We start from the raw sequence: 11,411 nt of genomic DNA, 5'->3' as shown, positions 1-11,411 counted from the left end.
ACTTTCTGTCCCCCTCAGGAGGGTGACCTTGCCTCAAACAATGGATTCTTTGCTAACAATGTCCTTTTTTCCACACCTTTAAAACCTTTAAAAAGCCTTTAAAAACCTTTCCTTTCCTGTAGCCCTTTGGAGCTCTCCTCTACTTGCCAGATGGGATGCTGCCTCATTCATGAATTGATAGAATTAGATCTTGAAAACTTAATATAACAATATATAAGGCTGCTTGAAGAGATTTGGGGACACTGAAGACCTTGGCAATGACCTCTGAAGACTCATTCCCAATGGACCCTAATTTGAAAATTTGCGTTGGTGTTGTCTGACATAAGATTTGGTTGTGTAAATATTTATTTAAATAAACATTAAGTTCGATTTTGCCCTTGCAAATCTCCTAATTCTAGTTTTTCCTATCTACCCATGAAGGGTTAAAGACCCGCCTGGAGCTATGAGATACAAAGAGCCGAACAGCAAGTCTTACAGCTACGTTGCTCGGCTTTGTATTTTCAAACAACCCTTTTATTACAAAGGTTTCTGGGCCAGTGGGTTTGAAAATGGTTGGTACTGAGGTGCAGGGTATACAACGGTGAACCCAAGCCTCTGAAGACCTTACAGGGGTAGGACCCGTCACTGCGTGTACCTCACTGCGCCATTTCTTGGCTCCTACGCACTTCTCCGAAGAGGGAACGTCGAATCCTGCTAGGACCTCCAACCAATGGCTACACTTTTGCTCCCAGCCCTAGCAACTCCGGGCCAATGCGCGGAAGGCTATCTTTTGATGCGGTACTGTCCTGTTCCAGCCAATCGGAAGCGTTCTTCAAATGCCCCTCTCTGAGATCGCAGGCTCCAGGGAAGCAGGCTTCACTTCCGGAAGGCTGTGAGGGGCGGCTGCGCGTGTTGCCATAGCGACCGTTTTACGTTAACTGGTTTGTAGGTTTCGTCCAGGTAGCAGGGGGACTGCGGGGACCACTCTTTCTTCTTCCATTCTGTCTCGGCTCCCTGCGGCCAAGAGCCTTACGCAGGCTCCGGGGGTCGGGCCTACGGTTCCGCGGCGCCCCGCAGAGCGGGATGGCTGCGGAAGAAGAGGATGAGGTGGAATGGGTAGTGGAGAGCATCGCTGGGTTCCTGCGAGGCCCGGACTGGTCCATCCCCATCTTGGACTTTGTGGAGCAGAAATGTGAAGGTAAAAATCAGATCTCGAACCGACAATTCTTTCTCGTCTCTCTCTCACCAGCGATCGGCAGGAAGGTGGTCACCACGAACCATCTCTCATCTCTCAGGTCTTTACTCCTGTCGGCCAGGTTCAGAGCTGGTTTGTAGGAGGTATTGCTGTCACTGCGCCAGCCGTCTTCCTTCACGGAACTGAAGACGGGGACTCCCCTTTCCCTGGGCCCAAGCACACATCCGAAAATCATTAGACTTCAATCCTATGTTGGGTCTCTCACCTTACCCTGCACGTTTCTTCCTTGGGCAGGTGCACTGTTTGGGTGGGCTTCAACAATTTCCCCAGGGACTGGGGAGGAGAGAGGTCAGTTCGCCTGTGTTCCTTCTGATCTAAACAGTTAACCGCAAAGGGAGGGCATACTGTTGCTCCACCAGGCCCAGAGCTGGCGACCCAGTGGCCTGTTTGCCTTTCCTGAGCACTCGGACTCTCGGATATACCAAAAATGGGGGGTATCTTCTAACAAGTGAGGTATATAAAGGTGGCATAATATTCCCTGTGAGGGCAAAGGACCCCCAGGCCGTGATCATTCACGCTTAGAGTTCTGCATTCAGTTCTCGGAGACAAACTGGAGTCCATGTACGGAAAAGGAGCTAGAAACCATGTCATATGAATGAATGCCCAACTGATATCATGGTTGTTTAGCAGGCAGGACTTGCAGGGCAGTAATATCCATTAATCATTTGAACGTCTGCCTTATGTTGGAGGGTTTAGACTTGTTTTGTAAGGGTCAGTGGGTACAAGCCACAGACAAATTTCTATGAAGGAAGTGCTCCATAGGGGAATGTATCCCAGTTAAGTTAGCCTACCTGAAAAGGTAATGAGTTCCCCAGACGGTAGCTGTGTTTAAATGGATTTGACAGCAACTTAATGGAGATGTTATAGAGGGGAATTCAACCATCAAATGGTGAGTTATCCTGGATGACCTTTGAAAAGTCCTTTCAACCCTAAGAGTCCATGAATCTGGTAAAGATAAACTTTAGTTTGACCGTTGAATCTTTTCATTACCATAATCAAAATTATGCTGTAATCAAAATTCAGAGAGTATTTAATTGTTTAGAGAGTATTGTTTTTATGCATAATTTCTAAAGTTCAAAATAATTTTTATTTATGATCTTTTTAAAAATTTAAAATTCTGAGACAGATGAAGCATGTGGAATTCTGACCTCCTTTGGGAGAAAAAAAGAATTATGTCACTTTTTGATTCTATTTATGCCTCTGAGACTAAATGCTAAAATGAAAAAAAGTTAAAGCATTGCTCTTTTTATCCCCAAATGTCAAAAGCGGTTGCATCTCAGTAGTAGTACATCTGATTGTGTAATTGTACAGGGAAGCCTTATACATATGTAATGTAGTAATTTGGTTTTAGAATTAACTGGAAACAGTTAATTAAGTTGCTGCTATATTGTGTGTATGCCCAGTGTTATATAGAGCAGATGCCAGTAGAAGTGGAAGTAACATCCTAGTGTCACTTGAAATAAATGTTAACACTTGAGTGGCTTTAGGTTGTCAGTGTGCTATTCTTTAAAGATGAGTTTTGTACAATCTGTGATATCAGCATTTATTTCAATAAACACTTATTGAGTGTCTATGGGCCAGAAGCTGGGGATAGAGAGATGAATGAAAGAAAATCCTTGTGGTTGAGAAGTTTATGATTTAGTGGGGGAACACAGGCAGGTAAATGGAATTTAAATCTAAAGTGTCAGGTGTTATAATAAAGGAAGGCATGTGGCACTATTGTAAGAGTTCAAAGGGATCTAACCAGCCCAGGAGTTGGGAGTGGGTGGCAGGTCTTGGAGAATGTGCCATTTGCGATGTCTTGAAGAATAGTTGGGGGAAGAGGATTAGGTAAAGGCAAAAAATTCTAGGAACACTTGAGCAAATGTACAGGAGTTTGAAGCACTGCACATGTTATGTTTGATGGCATTCCAAGTAGTGGTGTATGTTAAGAGTGCAAAGTTTGGGTTTTGGAGTGAAAGGAGATGAGACTTGGAGGTTTTGTCTGGCCTTCTAAGGATTTTGCATTTGTTATTTAAGCAAAGAACAGTCATTGAAGAGCTTTAAATAGAAAGTTAAAGAAGTTAGTTTTGCATTTTAGATCATTTAGGGGGAATTTAAAAAAGTTTATTGGTAACAATTCATGAATTTGGCGTGTTTCCCTAATTAGATTGTAGCTTCTTGATGGAATATATATCTTTCTAATCCACATTGTTTCACACGTATGACCATTGAGTAAACATTTGTTTTGGTTTTATTTATTTTAATTTCATTACTGACTTATATGGAGCAAAAATGGCCTAGTCACTCTCAGTAAAATTTGCATCAGCAAATTTTGAATATGATAACATAATCTGGAGCCTGTTGTAAAGGGAATTAATGTTTAAAAACTATTAATATTCCATTAAAAGTTTATAAAGAAATTGTTGCCTTTTATTATTGAAAGTAGCAAATTAGTGTTTGTCTTACATATGAAATAGATCTTAAGTAGGAAAAAACACTGTTATATGTTATACAAATAACATATATTATTACAAATATATGTATATATCATATATATGTACACATAGTTTTTTTTTAATTCAAGAATTCAAAGCTGAAGAGCTAGGTTATAAGAACAAGAATTCTATTGTAAGATGTAAGGAGTGCACTTTTATATTTGCATTAATGAAAGGATTTGTTTTTGTACACTATATAATAATATTTTTCTTTTAAATTTAGTTTTTGATGATGAAGAAGAAAGCAAGTTGACCTATACAGAGATTCATCAGGAATACAAAGAACTAGTGAGTATTTTATTTCCACTGATTTTTAAAGGTAATTAAAATAATACTAATTTTAGCTTTTCTAAATTAAAAACATGGACTTTTTCCATTTTAAAATTCTTTAATTAAAAAAATCCATTCTAGGTACCCCTGGCTGGCTCTGCTGTAGAACATGTGACTCTTAATCTTGGGGTTGTGAGTTCAAGCTCCATATTGGGAGTAGAGCCTCCTTAAAAAAAGAAAAAAGAATAAAAAACATCCAGTCTACCCTAATAGTACTACGAGTTCCATCAGGCCCTAACGCTTCTCTGAGCATTTCATCCTTTTGACTTCTTATCTCTTCTACTCTAGAATCTAAGAAATGAATTTAGGACAACTACTTTAAGGGATCTTGCAACTAATCTTTAAATTTTATTTTTAATCTTCTGTTGATGCACCTAGAGAAGTGTTAATTATTAATTTGCCACGGTTGTCTTGTGATTTTTAAAAATGCCTGAGTAATAGAAGAGTTGTACTACATTGACTGTCATAACCCTGACTTCAATTATTTCAGGTAGAGGAAATAAAATTTCATTTGATTCTCTGCAAAAATTTTAACTTTTCGTTGTTTGTGGGTTTTTTTAGTGAAAGACATTGTCATTGCCATATAATATAATTTATATAGATTAATAATTGCAAGCAAACATTTGATTATCCTTTTCTAAACTCAACACTTAACATGAAAATTGTCATTTGGAATTTTTCTATGTAAATTATAAAAGTTATACTTTCTGTTTTTAGGTTGAAAAGCTGCTGGAAAGTTACCTCAAAGAAATTGGAATTAATGAAGATCAATTTCAAGAAGCATGCACTTCTCCTCTTGCAAAGACCCGTACATCACAGGTTCTGCTTTTCTATCATTCTGCTAACATATAGTTTTCATAAAAATGCCCAGGGTTTCACTTAAATTTGCTATATTTGATTGTCAAAGTATACTATTTTAGACATTGTATGAGTGAAAAGCAAATTCATCACATGTGGGTTCTTTTCTATAATTACCTCAAGAAATGATAATTTGTGGGGCACCCGGGTGGGTCAGTTGGTTAAGCGTTCCACTTTTGATTTCAGCTATGGTCATGATCTGAGTCATGGGATCAAGCCCTGTGTGGGGCTCCCTGTTGGGCCTGGAGCCTGCTTGGGATTCTCTTTCTTGCTCCCTCTGCCCTTTACCCCCCGCAAATAAATGGTAATTTGAGGCATTAATGAACTAATGCAATTAAAAAGGAACTTTCTGAATGCAGAACTATAATACATCACAGTTTTTATTTATATAAACTGTTCTATTGTTTTATTTATATACTACTGTTTTATTTATATAGATTTCTGACGGTTTTTCAGTTGCCCCTTTTTTAATCTTAGCCGTTCTATAGTACACAGTTCCTGGGGCTTCCTTCTCTTGGAACTATTTTTATTTTTTTAATTTTTAAAATTTTTTTAAAGATCTATTTATTTATTTATTTATTTATTTATTTTGAGAGAGAGAGAGAGAGAGAATGCAGAGGGCAGAGGGAGGGGGAGAGAGAATCCCAAGCAGACTCCGTGCTGAGCAGGGAGCCAGACACGGGGCTCCGTCTCACAACCCTGAGATCAGGACCTGAGCCGAAACCAAGAGTCTGACACTTAACTGAGCCACCCAGGTGTCCCTGGAACTACTTTTATTGTCACATTAGTTCTGCAGTGCTGGTTTGAATTAGATATTATGTGTATTTATAACTAATATTTACTGAGGGCTCATGTTAGCTGCTGTTTTAGGCACTTGACATGTATTATCTCATTTAATCTTCCTGCTGCCCCATAGGAATTTGGCACTATTTTATTTCCACTTAGAAATGAAAAACCCAATGCACAGATATATTAAATGACTAGTGCAAAGTCCTCTGCTCATTAAGTAGTAGTGCAGGATACCAGCCCAGGCACTCCAACTGCAAGCCCTTGCTCAGAAGTTCAGGGTAGGGATATGTTACTACTACCTAAATAGCCTTCTTCTCAAGTTGCTTTAGCTTTCCATTTTCTACTAAATAAACTGTAATTCCTTAGCCAAATGATAGTGAGGATTGTCTGTGATGTGACCCTAAATTATATTTTCAATCTCCTCCTGCTGTAATTTCTTGATACATTATGTACTATTGTCATTCCAGGCCACTTGTTCTTGGAAGCATCCATGCGTCTGGCTTTGCTCATGCTATTCCCTAACCCTGGAATGTTTGGCCCTTACCTCCCCACCCCAGTATCTTTTCCTTACCAGATAGATCCCTCTTATCATGAGGGCCTTGCTAAAATGTTACTTCCTGTGGCAGCTTTCCTGGTCTCTGGTATGCTAGGGTAGACTAGCACTCATTCTACCTCACTGGACATTTTTATTTTTAAGATTTTATTTATTCATTTGAGACACAGAGATACAGAGAGAGAGAGAGAGAGAGCATGAGCAGGGGGAGAGGGAGAAGCAGGCTCCCCACTGAGCCAGGAGCCTGATGTGGGGCTCCATCCCAGGACCCTGGGATCATGACCTGAGCCGAAGGCAGATGCTTAACCATCTGAGCCACCCAGGCGCCCCCTCACTGGACATTTTTATATTTTTTCATACTCTGCCCCAAATTCTAGTTTCTTACAAGTCTGTTAGCCTTACTAGATTATAAATCCTTTGAAATGTTTTTAGTATCTTTGCATTCCCAGTGTCTAGCACATAGATGAGAACCTAGTTACTAGTAGGTAGTTCTTAATAAATGTTAACTTAAATTATCTTCTTACCATGGCCTAGAAGAGGGTGCTTTGACTACTGTTTAATCCAGTGCTTCCTGCTATAGTTCTCTGTTGTACAAGATTTTCTTATTTAGCGATCATCTCTAATTCTAGAGATAGAACATCCCTTTTTTTTATTATGTTATGTTAATCACCATACATTACATCATTAGTTTTTGATGTAGTGTTCCATGATTCATTGTTTGCGTATAACACACAGTGCTCCATTCAGTACGTGCCCTCTTTAATACCCATCACCAGGCTAATCCATCCCCCCACCCCCCTCCTCTCTAGAACCCTCAGTTTTTTTCTCGGAGTCCATAGTCTCTCATGGTTTGTCTCCCCCTCCGATTCCCCCCCTTCATTCTTCCCTTCCTGCTATCTTCTTCTTCTTTTTTTTTTTTTAACATATAATGTATTATTTGTTTCAGAGGTACAGGTCTGTGATTCAACAGTCTTATACAATATCTTTAATACAACATGGCATTTTGAAAAATATTTTTAACTATTATTGGTATGCCCCAACTAATGTAAATAAATATCTGATTTTATTAGTTAATAATGCTATAAAGTGAAAGTTGTTTTACAGTTCACCAGTAGCTTTTATTCTATATGTACCATAAGTTTAGTTTAAGGACAGTAACAGGCATTATTTTCTTCTCCTTTTTAGGTGGGCAGGAGTAATTTGAAAACTATTAACTAATATTTAGGTTTCTTTTAAGATGTTGATATTTGTTTTTATTTTCCTTGTTTTTCAGGAATATTTTCTACTTTGGTGAATATTTGTCAATCTCTTAATTAAGTCATTGTGAATGATTAATTAATTAATTTAATTAATTAAAAATTAATTTTTTGAATTAATGAATTAATTCAAAAAATTAATATCCATCTTTTGTTTTTATTATTTGGATAACTTTAAATTGAATGAAGATGTTCAGAATTTTAAAATATTGTTTTCAGATCAAGAGTAACACATCTTTTTTGTTCTGTTATACAACACCTTTTGATTTATTTGGAATTGATTGGTAATACGGTCTTGTTGTGTACAAGGAGGCAAGGCTTTTGATTACAGACAGACCTAGATTTGAGTCCTAGAGCTTTCATTTACTAGCTGTAAGATTGTTGTGCTGTTTTCCTTTCTTACCATTCTGATTCTCAGTTTCCACATCTGTAAAATCTGGATAGTATCTACTTTGAAAGGTTTTTGCAAAATTTAAGAGATAATGATCATAAAGCACTTAGCACAATACCTGACATTTATAAGGCAGTCTATAAATGGAAACACCTCCTAATTAATACTAGCTATTTTGGTGGTTGATTAGCAGTGTGCTAATTAGGCCAGGGTCATTGTTCAATCCCCATGTGGACTAGTTAGCTGTATTCTCTTCTGGAGCAAACACTTAGCATCAGATACTGAATAGCAAAATGACTGAATCAGCACAAAGCCATCATCATTACCAGAAAACCAGCTTAAAGCTATTTTATTTACTGCTTTGCAGCAATGATCTAGTCTTTATACAGAAAGATCAGAATGCTGATTCCATTATGCCAATATAGGGTGCCTAAGAATTAACTCAAGGAACCAGCTGCTTGCCTTGGGTTATTGCGGAGGTAATTTTTATTTTGTTTTGGTTTGCTGGTTTGGTTTTGATTGTTTAAACCAGATCCCATTGAATTATACTGCTAAAGCCCACTTAACAAAATTCTTTTCACCTGGTTTGGTCATGATTCTACCTAGGCCATTGCTCCTGCCATACTCTGTATATCGAAGTTAGCAGGAATAGCAAGGAGTGCACCAGATGAAGAATTCTAGTTTAAGACAACAACAACCAAAAACCTGTAAGAGCATGTTTTTCTGTTGAATCTGTGATTTCTTAAAACATGCTCATGAATTAACTGTTAAGAAAATATGATACTATAATAACTACTGAGATATTTATTATTTCAGTCATCTTCAGTTGAATTTTGTAATTTTGTGGTATTTTCCAACTGAAGTAGGCAAAAATGACTTCCTTCATTGTGACTTGTGATTTTTTTGTTGAGGATAAAGTTCGTCATTGATTTCTATATACTGTATTGCAAAAGACTTCTATATGGCAAGAAACAAGCAGTATTTTTTGCTTTTGTGTCTTGATTTGCTTTGACTTTTAAAATAACAAAAATTAACACTTTCAGAAACATTTGTGTTATGATAGTAATTTGGCAAAATTATGCTGTTTTTCCAATAATTTGTATCATTGAAAAGATTACATATGTGGTGTAACTTTCATTTTCTAAAAATACACACAGGATAATTAACAATATTTTGTGTGAGTACTAGTAAGATTTAAAAAAAATTAATAGGCTTTATTTTTTTTAAAGATTTTATTTATTTATTAGAGAGAGAGAGAGAGAGCGCAGGAGCGAGAGAGTGGGGGAGGGGGCAGGGGAATCTCAAGCCAACTCCATGCTGAGCTGGAGCCTGACATGGGGCTCCACACAGAGCTCGATTTCACAACCCTGAGATCATGACCTGAGCCGAAATCAAGAGCTGGACGCTTAACCGACTGAGCCTCACAGGCACACTAGTAGGCTTTATCTTTAGAGACGTTTTAGGTTTACAGAAAATTGAGCAGAGTAGTGTCCCTTATTATTAACATCTTTCATTAGTGTGGTATATTTGTTAAAATTGATGAGTCAGCATTGAAACATTATTATTAACTCATGTCCACAGTTGATATTAAGGTTTACTCTTTGTGTTCCACAGTTCTGTGGATTTATACACAATGTCATATATCCACCATTACATCATCTTACAAAATAGTTTTACTGTCTTAAAAATTCCCCTGTCTCCCACATGTTTATCCTTTCCATCCTTGCTCCTCGCAACCACTGTGTTTTACTGGCTCTCTAGTTTTGCCTTTTTCAGAATGTCATATAATTGGGATCATATAGCATATACCTTTTCAGACTGGCTTCTTTTGCTAAGCAGTATGAATTTAAGGTTCTTTCATGTTTTTTTGTTGTTTGATAGTTCATTTCTTTTTATTGCTGAGTAACATTCCATTATATGGATATACCACAGTCTATCTATTTACCTTTTGAAGGACGTTTGGTGTCTTCCAGTCTTTGGTAATTATGAAAAGGCTGCTACAAATATTCATATTTAGGCTTTTGTGTGGACATAAGGTTTTCAACTCATTTGGGCAAATAAATACCTAGGAGATTGCTGGATCATACAGTAAGATTAAGTTTAGCTTTGTAAGAAATTGCCGAAGTCTCTTCTAAAGTAGTTGTACCATTTTGAATCTTCACCAGCAATAAATGGGAGTTCCTGTTGCTCCACATCTTCGGCAGCACTTGGTATAGTCAGTTTTTTACAGTTTAGCCATTCTAATTAGGGGTGTAGTGGTTTACTTTTGCCCATTTTAAAATTGAGTTGTTTTCTAGTAGTTGAGTTGTAAGAGTTCTCTGTATACAATTTTTGATACAAGTCTTCTTTATCAGATATGTGTTTTGCAAATATTTCACAGAATTTTCTTCTGTGGCTTGTCTTCCTTCTCTAACAGTGTCTTTCACAGAGTAGAAGTTGTTCCTTTTTTTTTTTTTTTTAATTTTAATGAAGTCTGTGATTTATCAGCTTTCTTTCATGGATTATGCTTTTGGTGTTGTATCTTCAGAAGTTGTATCTTCTAGAGGTTTTATGGTTTTGTTTTTTAAAACAATTAAGTCTATGTTCCATTTTGAGCTAATTTTTGTGAAAGGTATAAATTCAGTATTTAGATTCATTTTTTTTGCATGTAGATATCCAGTTCTTGTAGCACCATTTGCTGGAAAGATTATCTTTTCTCCATTGGATTGCCTTTGTTTCTTTGTCAAAGATCAGTTGACTATGTTTGTGTTGATCTATTTTCAGGTTCTTTCCATTGCATTAATCTCTTTCTCTGCTCTTTCACCAATACCATAGTGTCTCTTGATAATTGTAGTTTATAGTAAGTCTTGAAATCAGGTAGTGTCAGTCCTCTGACTTTGTTCTTTTTCAATATTATGTGGCTCTTCTGGGACTTTTGACTTTTCATATAAATTTTAAAATCAGTTTGTTGATGTCTACAAAATAATTTGCTGGATTCTGTTGGGTTGCATAAATCCACAGATCAAATTAGGAGGAATCAACATGTTAATGAAATTGAGTCTTTTTATCTATGAAAGAATATCTCTCCATTTATTTACATTACCTTTGATTTCATTCATCAGAGTTTTTTAGTTTTCCTTATATAGATCTTTTGTGTATTTTGTTAGATTTATTCCTAAGTACTTTCTTTTATTGTGGAGCTAATGTAAATTGCATTGTGTTTTTTATTTCATTTTCCCACTACTCATTGTCAGTATATAGGAGACTTTGTATAGTAACCTTGTATCCTGCAGCCTTGCTATAATTACTTATATGTTCCAGGAGTTTCTTTAAACTGATTCTTTGGGATTGTCTACAGACAGTCCTGTCATCTGTGAGGAAAAACTGTTTTATTTCTTCCTTCCTAATCTTTGTACCTTTAATTTCCTTTTCTTAATGCATTAGCTAGGACTTCCAGTATAATGTGGAGTGGGAGTGGTGGGAGGGAACTCATTTCTGATCTTAATAGGAAAGCATCTAGTTTTTCATCATTAAGTAAAATGTT

The 11,411-nt window shown here is 36.9% G+C and overlaps 1 protein-coding gene across 1 annotated transcript in view; it reads left to right on the top strand.

Moving 5' to 3' along the window:
• Positions 1-827: 827 nt before the first annotated feature.
• CFAP36 (cilia and flagella associated protein 36) overlaps positions 828-11,411 on the top strand; it is a 29,069-nt gene continuing 18,485 nt past the window's right edge. Inside the window, exons 1-3 of the mRNA XM_021701182.1 lie at positions 828-1,177; positions 3,935-3,999; positions 4,759-4,860. Coding sequence (XP_021556857.1) covers positions 1,063-1,177; positions 3,935-3,999; positions 4,759-4,860 — 282 coding nt within the window. The 5' untranslated portion in view covers positions 828-1,062. The remainder of the gene's footprint in view (positions 1,178-3,934; positions 4,000-4,758; positions 4,861-11,411) is intronic.

The sequence above is a fragment of the Neomonachus schauinslandi genome, chromosome 10 (genome assembly GCF_002201575.2).
Source record: "Neomonachus schauinslandi chromosome 10, ASM220157v2, whole genome shotgun sequence".
Classification (NCBI taxonomy): domain Eukaryota; kingdom Metazoa; phylum Chordata; class Mammalia; order Carnivora; family Phocidae; genus Neomonachus; species Neomonachus schauinslandi.
This window is presented reverse-complemented; position numbering and strand designations above follow the sequence as displayed.